General features: G+C 37.8%; 2 protein-coding genes across 2 annotated transcripts in view; one reads left to right on the forward strand and one right to left on the reverse strand.

Moving 5' to 3' along the window:
* Window positions 1-4462, forward strand: part of LOC134791710 (voltage-dependent calcium channel gamma-3 subunit) — a 78270-nt gene extending 73808 nt beyond the window's left edge. The window contains exons 5-6 of the mRNA XM_063762819.1: window positions 816-956; window positions 3458-4462. Coding sequence (XP_063618889.1) covers window positions 816-956; window positions 3458-4224 — 908 coding nt within the window. The 3' untranslated portion in view covers window positions 4225-4462. The remainder of the gene's footprint in view (window positions 1-815; window positions 957-3457) is intronic.
* Window positions 4463-5507: 1045 nt separating this feature from the next.
* The window catches only part of LOC134791671 (protein I'm not dead yet-like), a 72516-nt gene continuing 57287 nt past the window's right edge, over window positions 5508-20736 (reverse strand). The window contains exons 12-15 of the mRNA XM_063762757.1: window positions 15077-15169; window positions 11841-12040; window positions 9675-9812; window positions 5508-5839 (exon numbers count right to left, since the gene is read on the reverse strand). Of these exons, the coding sequence (XP_063618827.1) occupies window positions 5720-5839; window positions 9675-9812; window positions 11841-12040; window positions 15077-15169 (551 nt within the window). The 3' untranslated portion in view covers window positions 5508-5719. The remainder of the gene's footprint in view (window positions 5840-9674; window positions 9813-11840; window positions 12041-15076; window positions 15170-20736) is intronic.

Consider the following 20736-nt stretch of genomic DNA (forward strand, 5'->3'; position numbering starts at 1 on the left):
ATTAATTTTTTTACGACATGCATGGTCACTCTAAAATTAGAATATTAAACTACCGGTATTCTGTGTCAAATTGAATGTCATCACTGTCATCACGGTCTGGTTACTTTTGAAAACTCGTATCTCACTCAAGTTTGACAGTTTATTTTCTTCGTAATCAAAATGCTGTCATTACGGTGAAAGAGGTTATATGATTATTAATTACTTAATTAGGTCTTGTAGGGTGACCATGATTGTAGAGAATTAAATTTGCCCTCACCAAAAAGTAAAAAAATAGGAAAAAGTGTGGTTGTTTCACCTAAATACGACGGTGATCGATCAATTATCAGTTACTGAGTGTGCAGGATTAGTCCTGCTCACGTCATGAATCATTCTGTATATTTCGGGGATCTCGGAAACGGCTTTAACGATTTTGATGAAATTTGCTATAAGTATGGGGGTTTTCGGGGGCGAAAAATCGATCTAGCTAGGTCTTATCTCTGGGAAAACGCACATTTTTGAGTTTTATAGATATTGAAATATTATACCGTATAAAAACCACAGAACTTTTTTTTGTACTTATTATAAGATATCGTGCTCACTGCTAAGCTGTTTCCGGTGCAAAGGTGCCCACCATAATTGCAATAATTAATTTCCACATCTGTAAGCTGTGCATTAGAAAAAAAGCAAAAAAAAATACAAAATGGAAATGACAAAGGCCTCCCGTGATTGCGGGTAGATTCGAACTATCAGCGTCTTTAGCTTTTACGTTGTACCATATTGAGTTTTCATCATTTACTAGGTACATAATAAATTAATTATTTTATTATGATTTTCAGACGTAGTGACGCGCTCGGCCGCCCCGTTGCTGCTCGCAGTTCTGACGCAGGCGTTCGCGGCCCTGTGTTGCGTGCTGGGCCACTGCGTGAAGGGTCGGCGGCTCTGCACCTTCATCGCTGGAGTTCTCTTTATCATATCTGGTATATATTTGCTTCGTTATTTTATAGATTTATTAGTTTCGTTTCATTTCTCAAACGAAGCATGCCGATCTTGCGGTTTCACCCCGATTGTTGACGCTAAATCGTCCAGAAAATCTGTATGTCAGTGTCGTAAAAGCGATAAAAATCCACTGTCTACACAGCGGGATATCATATTAAAATTGAAATATAACATGACATCTGCTCTATCCGATTAGACGTCGATAAATCTGCCTGGTATAAAAGCCGTATGTGACATTAGAAAATCAATTTATTTTGCAATTGCTCGTAGATACCTACCGTCATCGATTAAATTGATTTCTGGGGGTTTATATGCTTGTTACTATGTAGAAGTGCAATTAAAAACACTAACTTTCGTTACTAAAACGTATGAGTAAAATTTGGCTAGTAGTAACACTTTTGTCGTATCCTGGTGCTGGTTTCAGGTAACTCAAACTCAATTAGTACCCTAGAGTTTCGTATATTTGCCTGCGCTACCTATTTTCGCCTAGTTTGACATAAGTTGCCATTAACAAAATGTTTCTAATGTAAGCCTTACATAAAACTGCTAAATACAATTTTTTTACGGGTGTCAACATTCTTCGAACAATCTGCGGCTAACTTCACACAGTTGACCTTTAGTGAGGTTTTTTCGTGACACCGACCACACGTTTTTTTGAACCAGTGTTTTAACTTCAGTTTGAAACGGTGATTTGGACCCGGTAATGATAAACTTTTTACATGATTATATCCTATAACTATTTCTTTTTCATATGAAACTATTATTTATTGGCTAGCTTACGTTTAGAAGTCACAATTAGATAAAACATTGGTGAGGGTACTTTGCGTCCATCTTGTTGCCAAATTTCGCCTACCCCTAGGGTTGACAAATTTTTTGTACCACATTTATTGGTAGATGATTTTACTTGTTTCCAAATTTAAAAATTATCTTATGTTTGGTTATTTTAGTTTACGCCTTTGGCAGGAAATCTTTAAGATTAAGATTGGTTCTTAGGACCCAAGGATATTAGGGAACATCTTACTCAGGATGGATAAGAAGTGCAGCCACCAAGATTTGATGTAGGTATATTTTTAGAAGAGGACTCTCAACTTTATACTTAATATTTACATCAGTTAAACTACTATTAGGCCAAGTTTGGTATCGTTTTCGTATAAATCCGGGAAAACAAATTAATTTATGGTATCATTGACACTGATCCGAAGTAAAAACAGAAAACTTTTTTGTTAATTAGGTACCTACCCCTTCACGCTTAGTTGAAATTTGGTACCTATAGAGATAGTTGTGAGTCCCGGAGAAGGACATAAAGTTAGACCAAGAAAAGTCTGCAGCGACTTTACGAGCGATACCACACGCAGTGCAAGTGTTATTTTAAACGTCAAACTTCTATGAAATTATGACGTATAAATGACACTTGCACTGCGTATGGTATCAAAATCGCTGCAGACTTTTCTTGGTCTAACTCTAGGATATTTTTTATCCCAGAAAACTTCCTTAGGGGAATGAAAACGGGTGTGGAAGTTTGTATGGGGAATCAACAACCGCTAAATTGATTAAATTTAGTATGATCTAGGTATTTAATTGACAATGATACCAAACTTGACTTAGTTCTTCTCAGTCGTACACTCTTTTCAGAGTGGTCATAGCTGTTATGTATGACGCACACGGCTGGTCTTCATGTTGTTGGACTTAAAACTTTCCATTGCGTTGTCTCTCCATTTCTGACGGTTGATAGCGTCGTGAGTGCACTCGACAACGGATGACTGACAGTACCTAAACTTAAGCAGTTATTTACTCCGACGTCACCGAAGCTGAAAACCCTCCTCCCCCTTCCCATTTGCATCAAAACTCTCGGTGGGATTACTTTTAAATACATCTTAGGAATTCAAAGAAAAATTCTGCCAAAGGAAAGCTTTGGTTCAGAGAAAGCAGTGTTTGACCTTTTTTTTTATGTCGTGTACAAACGCAACTAATAATTATACTTTCCTTATCTTATTCCTTTGTAATAAAGAGAAAAATGTACCTTTAATGTCGACAGCTTTTATAGTGTGTCTCATTAAATTCATTCGGCACACCACGTTATATTGCAACGTTTCCGTGCAAGTTGCATACGTTTGTGTAGAAAGCTATAATTATAATAATGCATAACATCTACAGAGAAAACACGACATAGATACTTAATAGAAGTTATATTTAATTAGTCGAATAGCGTTTTCAATTCTCATGCCTAAAATAAAAAATAGATTTATGTGATTATTTCATTAGTACCTTAGTAGTATTTTTCGTAATCGTTTTTCCATAACAATTATTGGCAATTAACAGTACACCCATTAGCTTAGCTGCCTTAAGGCTCAAGTGTCAACCATTGTATCAACAATAGGCTACCTAATTATTCATTTCCATAAGGCCATGAAAAATTAATCAACTAAAATTTAAATTTTAAAAATATGGTTTATTATACTTAATTATTTTTTTTCATTTTCAGGACTGATAATGCTCACCGGAATAGTGATGTACATATCGGTGTTCAAGTCCCAAGTGAACCACAAGCTGTACTACACGGTGTTCGCGACTCCGCGGATGTCCTACAGCTACGGCTACTCGTTCGGGCTGTACATCAGTGGATTCATCGCCGTGGAGCTGGCCGGCACCTCAGCCATATTCCTGTTCCTGCAATGGTATCAAAAAGACTGGATCACGGAGCTCACGGAAAAAGCTAAAGCGGACGGCAGGGCGTGGGATCGCGAGTACGCGTTCTCAGATTTCAGGGAGCGCGACTCCACACTACTAGAGAGACGGATGATGAAACGAGACACGTACCCGCCGAGCGGGTCCTCGGCCGCCACGCCGCGCGAGCGACGCCGCTTCGTCTTCGACGGCGACGACATTCCGCACTGCTCCATACATAAGAATAGAAGAATAAATTTAAGCTCGGCGTCGCTGAAAGACCTGTCCACCTCGACCCTGTACGGGTTCCCGGCGGCGCCGCGGCCGACGGCCTGCGACAACTACTTCGAAGAGTTCAAGGAGGTGCCGCAGAGCGCGAACACGCTGAGCGGGCTGCGGAGCGCCTCGATATTCCAGTCGCAGGCGTCGGTGGCGAGCGGGCGCTTCCTGGACACGTCGGCCGTGGAGCCGCCGCCGTCGCGCGAGGAGGAGCTGGTCACGTTTGGCGCGGGCGGCAGGGAGGAGCCGGGCCGGCACGACCGCGGCGTGGGCACGGACGCCTACCGCCGCACCACGCCCGTCTGATGCCCGCCCGAGCCCGTCCGTCTGCGCACCTCGTGCCCAAGCCCCACCTCCAAGCATATCTTCGAGTGATAAGTGACGTTTCGCGTACCGTTCGATCGGTGTATGTCGCGCGTGTTCGGCGCGAGATAGTAATTAAGAGAGGTGATTTTCGAATTTATGAGCGTACGTGAACTAGCAGTATGTTATTAGTTAATTTTTAATTGTTACATTTCCTGAAATAAACACTGCCAATTGTGTACTTTGAATATTTTTAGAATATCTCCATCCCGGTTACGCACTCGTAAAATTTGTGCCACTCGTGAAACAGGACCCTGAACCTTAATCGAGCGGAAGTCTCTTTCTAACGAACGAGTTCCATTTGAACTAACAAACTGATAGAGTTAGACCTAGATTTCTTGGACTAACTCGATGAAATTGATTATGAAAACAAATCGTGAAAAAATCTCGTATCTGGCACTGCTACTCAAAGTTAAAATAAAACGCAGTATCTCTGTATGAATCCCATACATAGTTAGCACATTTATCTTTTGATTGACAGAACGAGATACGAGTTTTTTTTCAAAGTAGTCACGAAATCAATTATAGTTTTTTTTACTCTCTCATCCTTAATCGATGCTCAGGCTCATCCTTCCTATTAATAGGTTGAAGTTAGGTATCTAATATTAGTACTTTCAGACCAATCATATTATCATGTAGCTTCGCATTTAAAATAACTTAACCCTCATCTACGAAATAATACCTACTAGTGCATAATATAGGTATCTTATTAAATGACCTACCTACAAAGCTGGAGGTCATGGACTCGATCGCATCCCGGTATATAAATAAAGGCTACCGGCTCGATTCGGAAAAGGAATTAGATTTCTACTAGACTTCAACAAGTTACGATACGGATAATTTAAAGATATTTGTAAGATAGATATGTCAAATTTGACGTTTCCGCGATTCTGGAGGTCCTCTTAAACGATTTCGACAAGTTATGACTTAGATATCCAAGTCACATCTAGTCGATATCTAATGTAGATCTAGTTGATCTCTAAATCGTCTCAAGATCTTGTGATTATCTTGAAATCCGAATAGGCCTGTGTGTCATCACACAGCCTCATACTCATCAGTACGAATATTTTGTTTCTTGGTGCGGTGAGGTGCGAGTTACGACATAAATGCGAAAGGTAGGAAATTCACAACGAGGAGTGTTATCAATCAATACGAGTTGTGAATTACATACTATGATTGAACAAAACAACATTTAATTTTCATAACAGTTTTATTCATTCGACGTCACATATCCTAGACATCGTCATTTCACATAAAATGCTAACTACAGTTATTCTTGTTGTTGCAATACAAACAAGCAAGTACCTACCGTCATACATTAAACTTTAGTTGACAAATAAAATTAGTTTGAAATAAAATTAGCAGACTAACAAAACCAAAATATTATTCATAGTTGAAAACCTGTGTTTCAAATAGTGATATGAGCATCATTGGGTTGTTATGCCAGCCACTCCGGTTTGTTATCCTTCATAATCGGCCATATAACTGGTGCGTATAACAACATGAAGGACCAAGAGAATAACAGTGTAGTGATAGTCGGACCGGCGCCTGCTACGATCTGAAACAAAACTTTTTATTTCAACGGAAACTAAAGTGTCATTCTATGGAACTTGCTAACTATGTAAACAAACCGCCATACCACAAAATAAATAATAGTACTACCGTACAGAAAGGAAACTTCCTACAAAACCGAAGTTTATTGACAGCGGTTCAGGGTCGAATCATGCTGTCCCTTTCTAATATATGGCACTATCCCTTTCGGATATTTAGGGTTGTCAAAATTCAAGCCATTATCTTATTTGTGGTCGTGCACGCAAAGGGACGTCAAGTTGTGTCAACCCTAATAATTTCTCGGAGCAATGCTGAGCCGAGCGGAGTCGAGTTTGGCCGGGTGTCCTTCTGAATCCCTAACAACGTTTGTCCTAAAGTCACTTGCCCTAACTGGTTTGTCCTAATGGGCACATGCTCTAACGATCAATTTTCATAACGATTATTTTCCATAATGTAATGGTTAGCCTAAGACTCATTTGTCCTAAGCATTTGTACCATAACTATCAAGATTCCTAATGTTTTTTACCATATTCTTCGAAATCCCTAACAATGTTTGGCATAAAATAATATGCTCTAACTATTTTGACCTAATGGCTATTGCCCTAATTATCAATTGTCATAACAGTTACTTTTCCTATTGATCAATTATCATAACAATTACTTTCCATAATGAATGGCAACGAACTGCTGCCACAAAAGTGGGTTAGGTTAGGTTAGAACTGCGACCATTGTAAAAACGAACTGCTGTTAAAACTAGGTTAGGTTAGAAATACGATCCTTGCAAAAACGAACTGCTGCTACAAAAGTGGGTTAGGTTAGGTTAGAACTGCGATCCTTGCAAAAACTAACTGTTGCCACAAAAGTGGGTTAGGTTAGGTTAGAACTGTGATCCTCGCAAAAACGAACTGCTGCCACAAAAGTGGGTTAGGTTAGGTTAGAACTGCGACCATTGTAAAAACGAAACGAAATAGGGAAATAAAAATTAGGGCATACGAGTGTAAGGTCAAGCAACGATAGGCTAAGCAAAATTAGGTAACATGATGGTTAGGATATATAATTTTTAAGCCTAACAATAATTAGGCAAAAAAAGAATTATGCTACATAACATTAGGATAAATACTCAATATGGAAATTGCCATTAGGGAAAAACATATTAGGACAAAAAAAATCGGCCATTCGATAATAGGGAACCCAAAATTAGGGTATACGAGTGTTAGGACAACTAATCATTATGACAAACAATATAAGGCAATGCAAAAATAGGAGAAAAGACTTTAGGGATTCAGATATAGATCCGTTTGGCCGAAGTCAGGAGTTTCGCAACCCTGGCCATAATATGGCGGTTTCAATATGGCGGTTTGTTTACATCATAGACTAGGAATCCTCTAGACGGAGTTTAGAGCAATTATTTCATGAAACCGATGCTACCAAAAATACGGGGGTGCGGGGGATTAGGTGAGCGAGGTCCCGTGCCGTGATTGGTCCGTTCAAAGACACGGACGTCACACAAAGACACTTTCGACTCGATAATGGAGTAAAACTACCGTATTTGTGGCAGAGGGGGTAGAGCTACTATGCTCAGTCTGGAGGATGTCTTCTCTGTGGTTTACATAGTTAGCAAGTTCTATAGAATGACACTTTAGTCCAGTTTTTAATTTAAACTAACATGTTCACAATTTCAAGATAACAGATATTATAACTGTTATAAAAATATTTCCAGGCATTTAGGTAGGTACTTAACGTGCAAAACGAGCAAATTTTAAAGAGAGTGGATCGCAACGGTGTGTGGTTGGTCCACAATTTAAACAAATAGTAATCCAGTTACTTTGATGATTAGATGACATGTGAACATAGATGTAAGTAAATTGAGGTAGATATGGTACCAGGCGCACGATCGTGAGCCATTAAATATAGGTTCGGGAACCTATATTTAGTTAGTCGTATGGGTGACGCCAACCTGTCAAGTTGTCAAAATCGTTGGATCAAATTTTAGTTTTGTCAACTATGAACGTCACACGTCTACATAAATAAAAGGTCATTGCATGTGAAACTGTAACGAAATGGGTCAAACAGATCACTGTGTTATGTCTTTCCTGTAGACATACACAAGAGTTAAGGGCTATAAAGGTTAATTTTCTTATTTAACCCTTATCCACGTGAAAAGGTCCTCCTTTTATTTACAGAACTATGATAAAATCATTACTTACATGCCCACAAGCTGTTAACTATTGCCCACAGGAGAGAAAAATGTACAGTTCGCGCGAACACACTAGTTTTCTCTCCTTTATAGCCCTTAACTCTTGTGTATGTCTACAGGAAAGACATAACACAGTGATCTGTTTGACCCAAATATCGGAAACTCAAAAGTAAGTGTGTCCTAGTAGACTAGACAAAAAAATCAAAATCGCTCTCCTTCTTGATGCGACTGGCAAATCATAGGTTTACTAATATGTGGCCGAAAATTGTATGGCAAATTATCACTTCCCAAACTATTTTTTCCATATCATTTGGCAAAACTATCAGATGGCAAACCAATGTTTCGCATATATAACATGTCGCAAATGATTATTTACAATATTATTGTATGGCATAATATTTAGTTGGTCATGTTTCAAAATGTCTTTTATTGTTATGTCGAATGTATTGATAGGCATAAATTATTTTTTGCCTAATATTGTGAATTACCTACCTCTATCTCTGGGAGCAGTTTCGTTTTACGGGCCATAAAAAAAATAACCATAACCTACCTATCTCTGGGAGCAGTTTCGTTTTTAAGGTCATAAAAGAAAAATAACCCTAACCTACCTATCTCTGGGAGCAGTTTTGTTTTTAGGGTTATAAAAAAAAATAACCCTAACCTACCTATCTCTGGGAGCAGTTTCGTTCTTAGGGTCATAAAAAAAATAACCCTAACCTACCTATCTCTGGGAGCAGTTTCGTTTTTAGGGTCATAATAAAAATAACCATAACCTACCTATCTCTGGGAACAGTTTCGTATTACGGTCTTTAAAAAAATGCTAAATATAATTGTGATCAAATAAAAAGTATACAAAGTTTCAATTTGGGGAAACATTATTTAACAATAAATAGTTAGGTATAACAAAACATTTGCTTAGTGACTATTTTTCTAAATAAATCGTGGTAAAATGAACATCTGCTAAATAAAATTGTGATCAAATAAAAATTAGGCTAAATAATAATATGCTAAGCATTGGTTTGCCAACTAAAAGTACTGCAATAGTGGTTGGGAAGTGAAATTAGGCGAAAAATATTTCGGCGAGATGGCAGTACACCCAAATCATAATAATATTACTTTTTGGCAACCGGGTTTTTTAACCTAATTAAACCCCGCAGAATCCGAATTTGCCAGTTGCTCGATCGAAATCTTGACCGGAAGTGAGATATTTGATATTAAAGGTCCCTTCAAGTTCCAAGAGTTCAAGTCTCACCCAAGACAGTAATTTTTCCACTTTTAAATTTATTCTAAGTAATATGATTTGCCAGTCGAAATCGATTTTATGAAAAATATGACCAGTCTATAGTTTAGAATAGTCTGTTCGAAATGAACTCGCGATTCTCGCGAATGACAGCTAACTGTAATGATTCGAATAATTATCATTCTACTTTAATATCGGTTAGATTTCAATTTATTTGGTCTCAAATAAGGCTAGATATTATTCATAAACGTATCCCACTGTGCTCTAGCTCTTTACACGCAGTCTGATACGATCGTGAGGGTGTCAATTTTAACACACGTTACTAAAATGAATTATTAAAACAGCAATTTTCAATTTCTCGGTTGCAAAGGGCTAGAATCAACTAATTTATCTCAACCGGCATACCATATGAGAAGTGGGTATATGCGCGGCGCTCTGAACAATAAGGTTCCCTGGAGTCCCCACCGGTATCATGAAACAGAACGAGGCGGCGATCCCAGACGCAATGTTGTACCACAGCGGGTTGACATCCACCTTCACAGCCTGCGACATAACAAGCGGATCAACTTATGCATCAAAATTAGGTACCATTTTCTAACAGCTTAAATAAAACGATTGTAGCAGATACTTTTGAACGCGAACTGTAGAGACATACATATATCGTCGGGTGACGGCCCTATTCGAACTTTAAGATACATCAGTTCATTATTTCATTCTTTTACAATTATGGCTTCAGCCCATTGGGGCTATTTCGCCAGTGTCAAGGTCGTAGTAGCAGGGTAAAACGTTTGAAATTGTACGGTTTGTACAAGACAGTGTACGGTGATTTAGCTCTTGTAAAGCGATAGCGGGCTTTACAAGAAACACGTGGACAACCGGCCGTTGACTCCAAAATGATGGTTAAACGTGCTTCAAGATAAATTCTCCATTCACTGCACACTACCACATTAGTTTACTGTATAATAGGCTATCGATATTACACTTTAAACAATATTAATGAGCAAAAAACAAATCAATTAATCTCGACGCGTGCCATCAAGGTGGCGCTCGAACCGGAAGTCCGATACATCAGTTAATAGATCCAGAAATGATATGGATTAGATGTCAGTGTCAAATGTGACGTTTCTTCAAACAAAAACGTCACTTTTGACACTGACACATCTAATCCATATCGTTTCTAGATCTATTAATTGACGTATCTTAAAGTTAGAATCAGGCAGAGAGAATACGTTTGTGCCATACGCCACTTACATTGTTTTACAGGAGAGCGAAAAGAAGCAAAAAAAATTGTCGTGAAGTTTTACATTTAGGAGATATTGAACTTATTTATCATTTAGACACATATATTTACTATTAATAGTACCATACAAATATTGTAAATATAGTGGAACCTAATCATAAAATAAAAGCATTTATAATATTGCCATATCCGGTTTTGATGAGTACCTAAATGTTAAACGTAGGTACAATGTATGATATGACACAAACGTTTTGGATACTCTTTGGATATGTCACACTTTTGTGATAATTTTCTGTTAAAAGAGTGTAATTTATCCTATAGCAAAATGCGGATATGACACAATATTTTTCAAAAATAGTTTTTTTCAAAAACCGATTACTGACAATAATTATAGGATTTTTTTTGTAATTTTAGGAATCATTAAAAAACGATTTTGCCATAAATAGATATGGCACAAACGTATTCTCAACCGACGATATGTCTTTCGGAAAAGTATTCAAGGGTGGCAGATAGGTACTTTTCATCTGCTAATGTTACATCGTAATATTACATAAGTAATTAACTACGTAAGTTAACATTAAATAGGCACTATCTGACATATTCTGATTTTAGTAACAGTTTATGAATTAGATCATATTCAAAACTAATACAGATCTTATTCACAACCTGTTAATTAGAGGCAACCAAGATTGAAAAGAATTTTCTAAATCGGTTCACATAGCAGTTCACAGGTTATATATTAAAAAAAAATACGGTAGTCTTTCAAGTCGGTTAGATGTAGGTACAGTCAACTGTAAAAATATGGGTAAATCATCTCAAAAATATGTCCCATAGCTCTTATGTCAGCGAATTAAGAACTATGGGACATATTTTTGAATAAGTTGGCTACACCCATATTTTTACAGTTGACTGTACTTAGTGAAAAAACACGCCAGGAAAGTTATCCTTCTTGAATATTTAGGTAGGTACTATTCTGCTTTTACTTCTACTCTAGTAAGTTATTTATTGTAAAATATATTATAAGTACCCCCTATTATTATGTAAGTATCCATGCTAATAAATAATTGTGGCCCCAAGATTAACTTAAAGTTTTAAATGAAAGTCAATCAAGCCAAAAACAAAAGGTGCCTAGAGTTAGACCGAGATAAGTCTGCAGCGATTTTGATAGCCCACACTGTGCAAAGTATTAAACGTGAAACTTCTATGAAATTATGATATTATATTATAAATGTCATTGCACAGTCTGTGTTGTCAAAATATAGTTATCTTGGTCTAACTCTAAAAATTCTACGGTACAATAAATGTTTGATATTATACAATTTCTGTCTTACCAGCTGCATTGCTATTGGCGTAATCACGTTGCAAATGGCTACGTTCGAGGCAAAATTAGTTAGGAAGATTGTAAAAAAGATAATTAACAAAAGAATAATTGAGTTGGGTAGGCCCTGCAATTTCTCTAATACAATTCCAATTTTTCCATTCAAATCAGAATACTTCACTCCTGCCGCAGTGGACAAGGCAAAACCTCCAGCTAAAAGAAAATTCATTTGGTAGATGTATTGAAAGCGGTACATTATTTTATTGGTCCTATTAGGCCAAGCAACAAGAAGGTATAGTATTTTACTCTGGAATGGTGTCAATATGATAATAAATAATAAATAAAAATAAAAAGCCCATTTATTCCATAACCAACTTAAGCTATAGGTACGCATAAAAAATAATACAGTTATAATTTTGAACTAATTAGCTAACATAAAAATAATTAATTTGAATCTACATCTTTAAAAAGATCTTTAAAACTAAGTAGGTTTGGACCCCTCTCGGGTAAAGGCCTCCTCCAAATCATGCCATATATCCCTGTCTTGAGCTACTTCCTGCCAGTTGTTTACTTTTCGTTGTAAGTCGTCTGCCCAACGAGGGTTTGGTTTGCCCTGTCTTCTCGTTCCTTTTGGTCTGGTCCACAGCGTGACGATCTTAGTCCATTTCTCTTCGTGCATTCTTGCCACGTGACCAGCCCACTTCCATTTTGATCTTAATGCGTATTCTAGAGCATCAATGCATTTTGTTTTTTGTCGTATATGATCATGTCTAATTTTCTCGATTAATCTTATATTTAATATATTTCTTTCTATGGCTCTCTGACATTTAGCAATTTTTTCTTTAGCCTTGTATGTAAACTTCCAAGTCTGACTCCCGTATGTAAGTGTAGGGAGTAAACACGAATCTATTACTCTTTTCTTTAGCTTTAGTGGTATATCACTTTTTAAGGTTTCTTTCATACTCCAAAACTTGTTCCAAGTCTTTTTAACTCTTCGCTCTATTTCGTCTAAATTATTATTTTGATTGAATGAAAGCTGTTTGCCGAGATAAACGAATGATTCGACTTTTTCGATTTTTTCATTGCCTAAATAAATATGTTCTTCTTTAACATTTGTCATGATTTTTGTTTTTTGCAAGTTAATTGCTAAACCAATTTTTTTACTAGCGTTACTTAAAGAGTTTAACATAAATTGTAAATTGGTAGAGTCGTCTGAAACAAGGACCACGTCGTCAGCGAAGCAGAGATGTGTCAAGTTTCTGTTATTTATGTTTATTCCTCTTCCTGACCAGTTAAGATTTTTCAGTACGTATTGTAAGACAGCTATAAATAGAGTTGGAGAGAGCGGGTCTCCTTGTCTCACCCCTCGTTTTATTTTAATTTCACTACCGGTACTCTCGAGCTTCACCCTGCTCCTGCAGTTTCTATAGATGTTCTTAATGATTTCAATATAAATAGGATGTATTTCTGCTTCTGTCAAAGCTTGCCATATTGCTACATGATCAATTGAGTCGAAAGCTTTCTGGTAGTCAATAAAAGCTAAGAATAATGGCACTCTAAATTCGTTATATTTTTCTATCAATTGTTCTACGGTGTGAATATGATCCATTGTGCTGAAAGCTTTCCTGAAACCTGCTTGTGATGTGTCTAGGTACTTTTCTATATAAGGCGTCATCCGTTTTTGAAGACCTGAAGAGAATACCTTATAAAAGCTCGACATCAGACTGATAGGGCGGTAGTTTGATATGTCGGCTGGATCACCTTTTTTATATAGGATTATTATATCCGACTTTTTCCACTCGTCCGGCACTTCTTTTTGATCTATTATTTTATTAAAAAGTATTGTCAGCGGTGTGAGTAAGAGCGGCATACTTTCTTTTATTAAGTTGTTTGTGATTCCATCCGATCCGGGGCTTTTTTCATTCTTTAATTTTTTTACAAGTTGTAGTACTTCGATTTCGTCAAAATTATTTATATTTTGTGACTGTGGAATTACTGTAGTTGTTGTATCTCTATCGCATGTGTTTCCATAAGTATTCGAAGTGTTCTCATCGTATAAGGCTTCATAGAATTTTGTCGCTGTCTCTAATATATCTTGCCTTCTTTCTTTGCATGTATTTCCATCTTTTAGTTTCGTTATCCATTTTTTTTTTTTTTTTTTTTTTTTTGTCAATATGATACCATAAATGAATTCAGCAACCCCGATTTGCATAAAAACGATACCAAACACGGCCTAGCAGCTTCACTGATCTAGATATCAAGATAAATTTGAGAGCTCTAAATAAAATTTCAAGAGCGGATATCTCATAAACTATATAAGATTTCGAAAAACTTGATAAGATATAATTTGTAACAAATTTAATCAACTTTCATTTTGTATAAGTGGTCATGTAGACAAGACGCATAGTTTCCGAGATATAATCAAAACACCGAAAAAGTGACCTTCAAACCCGGCTCCCCCGGCTCAAGAGCTATGGTCGGGGGACTTTTGATACCTATGTTCATCTCGTATAAACTTGTCCAAACAAAGTTGCAAAGTCAAACATTGTGTTCCAATCATTTCCCTCTATAACCTTTTTCGAGCATTCGTTGCCTGACCTAAATAGGTAACAATACCAAATACTCGTAAGGTCAATGTGGCTAATTCCGTCAAAGGGACTATTCCGTCCACTAGCGTTTTTCTCGAACAACGAACAGCATTGATAAAGTCGACGACAAAGCAGCGATTCCTTTTAGTTTCAGTCCAAAAAAATGAAAAGCAAATGGTTTTTATTCCTACGGTAGAAAATCAAAGAAATATACGCTCATGGACGGAATAGTTTCTATGATGGAATTAGCCACATTGACCTTACATGTAAAAAAGAGCGCTGGTGGCCAAGTGGTAAGAGCGTGCGACTTTCAATTTGGAGGTCGCGGGTTCAAACCCCGGCTCGTACCAATGAGTTTTTCGGAAATTATGTACGAAATATCATTTCATATTTCCCAGTCGCTTTTCGGTGAAGGAAAACATCGTGAGGAAACCGGACTAATCCCGATAAGGTCAAGTTTACCCTTTGGGTTGGAAGGTCAGACGGCAGTAGTGCCTACGCCAATTCTTGGGATTAGTTGCCAAGCGGACCCCAGGCTCCCATGAGCCGTGGCAAAATGCCGGGACAACGAGAGAAAGATGATGACCTTACATGTAATTTGATTACGGTCAGTTAAAGTAATCATAGAAAAACATGATAGACAGGCACCAGATATACTAACCTAGTAAAAATGAAAAACTGTACGGCAAAGATGCATTCATCACTTCCCAGTTGAGGCAAGACGGAATTCGCCCCTTTGGAAGTTCGTCGACAACTGCATAAAACATGAACAAAATCAAGGGGCTGATAGGACTAGCTTTCTCGTGACAACCGATACCGTAAAACCAGGTAACTATAGTCCTATACTATGGTCCAGTTTTTAACGTTGATTATCAACGAGCTTTTTTGATTTTTACTCGTTACATTTATTTCTTTGCTTAGATAGGTACCTATACTCTAATACTTTTTGTATATTAGATACTCGTTATAATTAAAAAAAACTATAATTTGTTTTTATTATTATTAAAAATTATAATTTATAAATTTGCATGCACTTTAATCACGATTATACCATTGTAAATCAAATTTTATTACGGAAATAAATAGGTTTTTTTTGTTATAATTATTATTATTTGATAAATATTTAAACATAATTTACTGGAACTTGAATTTGGAGCATAGTTGTAAATAAAGCTGTGGACCAAAGTTACCTGATTTTACGGTACTTTATATTTATATGTAACACTTTGTTATTTCTACTAGTACGGCTCCATGTCCTAACAAAAATCAGTTTTATGGTCCCATCCTGAAGAAAGCATGAAACTTGGCATGAATGTAGCTCTCATATATGTGCTTCAATGTCGATATGGAAGCACGTCGAAAAATTATTTTTCCCCCCATTCCCCCCCTTTTTATGTGCCAAATCGTATTTTTCTTTATTTTTTATGAAAACGGGTACAGCTATAAGAAAACTGTCAAAGATCAATATGTTCCTTATTAAATTCTCTACAATATTGTCTTTGGAGGTATGTTGATATAACTTATAGTTTACAAAATATGTACGTGTATGTTACTTTAAAGTTTTATTAAAAAATGCTATCTTTTTACTAAAGATAAGTACTATACGTGTACTAAACACCTAAAATAGGTGCGCGAGACCGCTTGACGCGATATTTGAGGTATCAGCAGAGCTATGGCGACAGTAGGGGCGCGGGGCGGTGGAGTGGGGTGTAGCGTGTAGCCTTGCCTGCCCGAAACTGGCAACAATTTCTTCGTTCGTCACAGAACCAAGTTGAACTTTTCAACTTCCTGGCTGATGGACTCCAGCAGGTCCAACATGCGAAAACGATTGTTGCAACCAAAGGGGAACAAGTTTTGTGTAACGATGCCACCGTAGACACGTCCTCCCTTAAGTCAAAACAAGAAGAAGCTGATACCAGACTCTTCCTCCATGTTTCGCACGCCGTGCAGCATGGTCACACAGAAATATTAATTAGAACGGTTGATACAGATGTGGTTGTTGTAGCTATTTCCTTATACAGCGGGCTTAAAGAAATGGGTTTGAACAAATGTTGGATATCATTCGGAACTGGGAAAGCTTTATTCACCAACTCGTAAATAAACTCGGCCCAGAAAAATGCAGCGGCATGTTATTTTTTCACGCATTTACAGGGTGCGATACTGTATTAGGATTTTGTGGAAAGGGAAAGAAGTCCTTTCCCTTTCCACAAAATGAAATTGAATCTGTCGCAGTCGGATCGTATAATCCGCCGTATTACATTACGGCTAGCCGTTTTCAAAAACAGGGGCGTTTTGAAATGCGGCGGTTTAACGATTAGCCGGATTGAATGCGGCTGAATGAGAATCCGCCGGAATGTATTCGGCACCATACGTTCTTCAACACGGCTAGCCGTAATGTAATACAGCGAGTCATTAGCCGCCGCTTTGACAGTTTTTAGTTCCCATTTTTAACACCTGTGGCGCTGCCTGACAAACGCTGGGGTGTCCATCAAATCTGGAGTTCGTCGGACTGTTTCTTTTCAAAAAATATTTCCTTCGCAACTTAACTAGACGGAGCCCCGCTTCGCGGGGCTCCTATTTCTGAGCGGTTTGCCCTTCGGGCATCTGAAGCTACCTAACGAACCTAACCTACCTACCTATTGATTTAGTGAGACGTCCGTGAAAACATTACACTTTGAGGAAAAAAGCGTAGGTAGGTAAGTAGGTTAGGTTCGTTAGGTAGCTTCAGATGCCCGAAGGGCAAACCGCCCAGAAATAGGAGCCCCGCTTGCGGGGCTCCGTCTATTTAAGTTGTGAAGGAAATGTTTTGGAAAAGAAACACGTGTAGTGCGGTGGGACCATGGTAAAAATAAATTAAATTGCAAACATTGTCAAACTCCGGTTACGTAGGCGACCGAAAGAACTGGTCACTCTACAATCTAAAATAGTAGTACGATGCGGCTAAACGTAGGCCGCCTTATTGAAGAACGTATCGCAATGACAATCCGGCTAATCGTCGAACCGCCGCATTTCAAAACGCCCCTGTTTTTGAAAACGGCTAGCCGTAATGTAATACGGCGGATTATACGATCTGACTACGACAAATCCACGACCTCAAAATGAAATTGAAACCCATCAATTGGATGCTTTGACAAGATATGTCATCCTGACTTACGACAAAACTAGCGACGTAGAAGACATTAACCAAGCTAGAAAAGCATTATTCATCAAGGGACGGGCCATGGATAGGCTGCCACCAACACTCGGTGCTCTTGAACAGCATACAAAACGAGCTTATTTGCAAGCAGGATTGATCTGGGGTCAGAGTCTGATACCAAACCCTGAACATCCGAACTTTGAGAACTGGGGATGGATGAAAGAAGATGGTATTTGGATTCCATTTTGGAGTACGAGCAAAGAAACGTCATCATCCGTAAAGGAATTGACGAAGTGTTCATGTCGCAGCTGCATCAGGGGTGCGAAACTCCTGACTTCGGCCAAACTCGGCTCCGCTCGGCTCAGCATTGCTCCGAGCAATTATTAGGGTTGGCACCACTTGACTTCCTTTTGCGTGCACGACCACAGATAAGATAATCACTTGAATTTTGACAACCCTAAATAGCCGAAAGGGATAGTGCCATATATTAGAAAGGGATAGCATGATTCGACCCTGAACCGCTGTCAAACTTCGGTTTTGTAGGAAGTTTCCTTTCTGTACGGTAGTACTATTATTTATTCTGAGGCTGCATTAAAGGACGATGCCTTTGTAGGAAGTCAGGTCTTCCCTGCACTGGTCTCTGTAAGTGTGGCGGAGATTCCTGTGATATGCATTGAAATAAATATATATAATTTTCACTGGACTTTACTGTATTTTTAATAAATTGCTTGAAACCCTTACACCAATAGAAGCCCGGGATCACATTATCAAAGCATCTGGTTTAATGTATTAAACCAGGTGCTTTACAGCTTTAATAATGTGATAGTTGTGACGTTAGGTGTACAGATAATCGGGAATCAGTAATTTGGTTTGTTTCTCAATCACTGGAAAATGGCTCTACGGATTTAAATTAAATTTTACATATTATAGACTATGGCCTGTGATTAACACATGGACTATTTTATTTCTAATTGGAAACTCTGAATCTGCGCAAAACAAAGTTAACGGAAAGATGGTATTTTAAAAAGGTAAAAAAAGAGTACTTGAGTCAGACACGGTGAGCTGTAACTTTGGAAGTAATGCCTCTACGACTATGAAATAAGTGTCATTTTGTAGCTAAATGTATAAGGTATTTAACTTCTTTAGCCTATTTTATCACCACTCTTGTCGTTTAACTATAAATGAAGCAAGAAAGAAAAAAGTGTGCCTGTTTTTACAATTTCATAATACGTTGATAGCTGTATATAGAAATATATTAATCTTATTACTATAAAATGTAGTATCGTTTTGTAGGCAATTTATCGACGATGATTTGGTCTCTGAAGAGTAAACTCCTCAGTCGTATCTTTTTTGTAGAAAATCCAGAAAACCAGAATGAGGGAGATAAAAGGGGGGCGAAAAGGGGGGAAAAAATAATTTCTCGACGTGCTTTCATATCGACATTGAAGCAAATATATGACAGCTACATTCATGCCAAGTTTCATGCTTTCTTCAGGATGGGACCGTATTTTAAGTTAAGGACTCGTACTATACTCAGTTTCACGATTTTTTTACTACAGTTAGGACGCTAAGCACGAAAAATGTCGTACATTGATCCCTCGCCTTTTACTATCTCTATCAGTCTATCACGCGCGCATAATTATGTAGGTATATTGCTATTCCACCGATAATACCAGCGATCAATGACACTGTGCGAGCCGGATAGCAAGCAATATAATTATGCACGTGCGATAGAGATAGGTAATGTACGAAATTCTTAGTGCTTAGCGTCCTAACTGTAGTAATAAGTTTTTGGCAAAAATTTCATTTTTGGTACAAGCTTTTATCGCTGACTGTACTTTTCTTACGACAGACAACTAATACTCTCCGAGACAATTCTAAAAACCCCTAACACAATTAGGTTTCGTTGTTTTATCACAGAGTTCCTATGGCCACCTCCTGTCTCCATTATCAGATCAGCTCGATGACACCATAATATTGCATTGCACCCGACTTACGTATGTATACAAAATTTCAGCTCGATCGGAAACCGGGAACTGGATCAAATTTAACTTGCAAGATTTGATTACACACAGACAACGGTCAGGTGAAACTAAATAAAAGCTTGTAGTCCGGTGGCCGGCTGCATGAAACAAACCTCATCAAAAAATAGAATATACCTACCCTGTAGAGGTACCTGACATTTAGTAGCTTCCAACGCACTTGGTCGGCCTAAGCTTAACCTGGCAGATTTTGTACAAATGGCAAAAACGTTGGACAAAAATTCATCAAAAAAAACCTCATCGAAAAATAGAATGAAACTTGTATGGTAGTATACCTGACCTTGAGGACAGTAAAAAAAAAGTGGTCGGCCTCACCTTAGCCTGGCAGTTTTTGCAGTCCGACCAGATTTATTGGGTCACGTGAGAGCTTCAATTTACCTCATCGAAAAATAGAATGAAACAAACGGATTATAATAGCTAAAATAAGCCTGTTGACATATATCTTGGTCGGCCTCACCTTAACCTGGCAGTTTTTGCAGTCCGACCAAATTTATAAAAAAATAATCAAAAAATTTTTATCGAAAAATCGTATGAAACTGGTATGGTACGATGGCTGCCTTTGAGGACAGTAAAAAAAAAAGTGGTCGGCCAAATCCTGTGTTGGCAGGTTCCTGTGTCCGACCAATTTTGTGGTACCACGTGAGAGCTACAATTTTACCTCATCGAAAAATAGAATGAAACAAACGGATTATAATAGCTAAAATAAGCCTGTTGACGTATGTCTTGGTCGGCCTCACCTTAAGCTGGCAGTTTTTGCAGTCCGACCAAATTTATACAAAAATCATCAAAAATTTTTTATCGCAAAATCGTATGAAACTTGTATGGTACAATAGCTGCCTTTGAGGACAGTAAAAAAAAAAGTGGTCGGCCAAATCCTGTGTTGGCAGGTTCCTGTGTCCGTCCAATTTTGTGGTACCACGTGAGAGCTACAATTTACCTCATCGAAAAATAGAATGAAACAAACGGATTATAATAGCTAAAATAAGCCTGTTGACGTATGTCTTGGTCGGCCTCACCTTAGCCAGGCAGTTTTTGCAGTCCGACCACATTTATAAAGAATAATAATTTCTATATTGAAAATATGGTTTCTTCGCAGCTTGAACTTAACTTAATAATGCTAACCGAAAAAAGTCATAAGTAAAT

The sequence above is a fragment of the Cydia splendana genome, chromosome 6 (genome assembly GCF_910591565.1).
Source record: "Cydia splendana chromosome 6, ilCydSple1.2, whole genome shotgun sequence".
Taxonomy (NCBI): Eukaryota; Metazoa; Arthropoda; class Insecta; order Lepidoptera; family Tortricidae; genus Cydia; species Cydia splendana.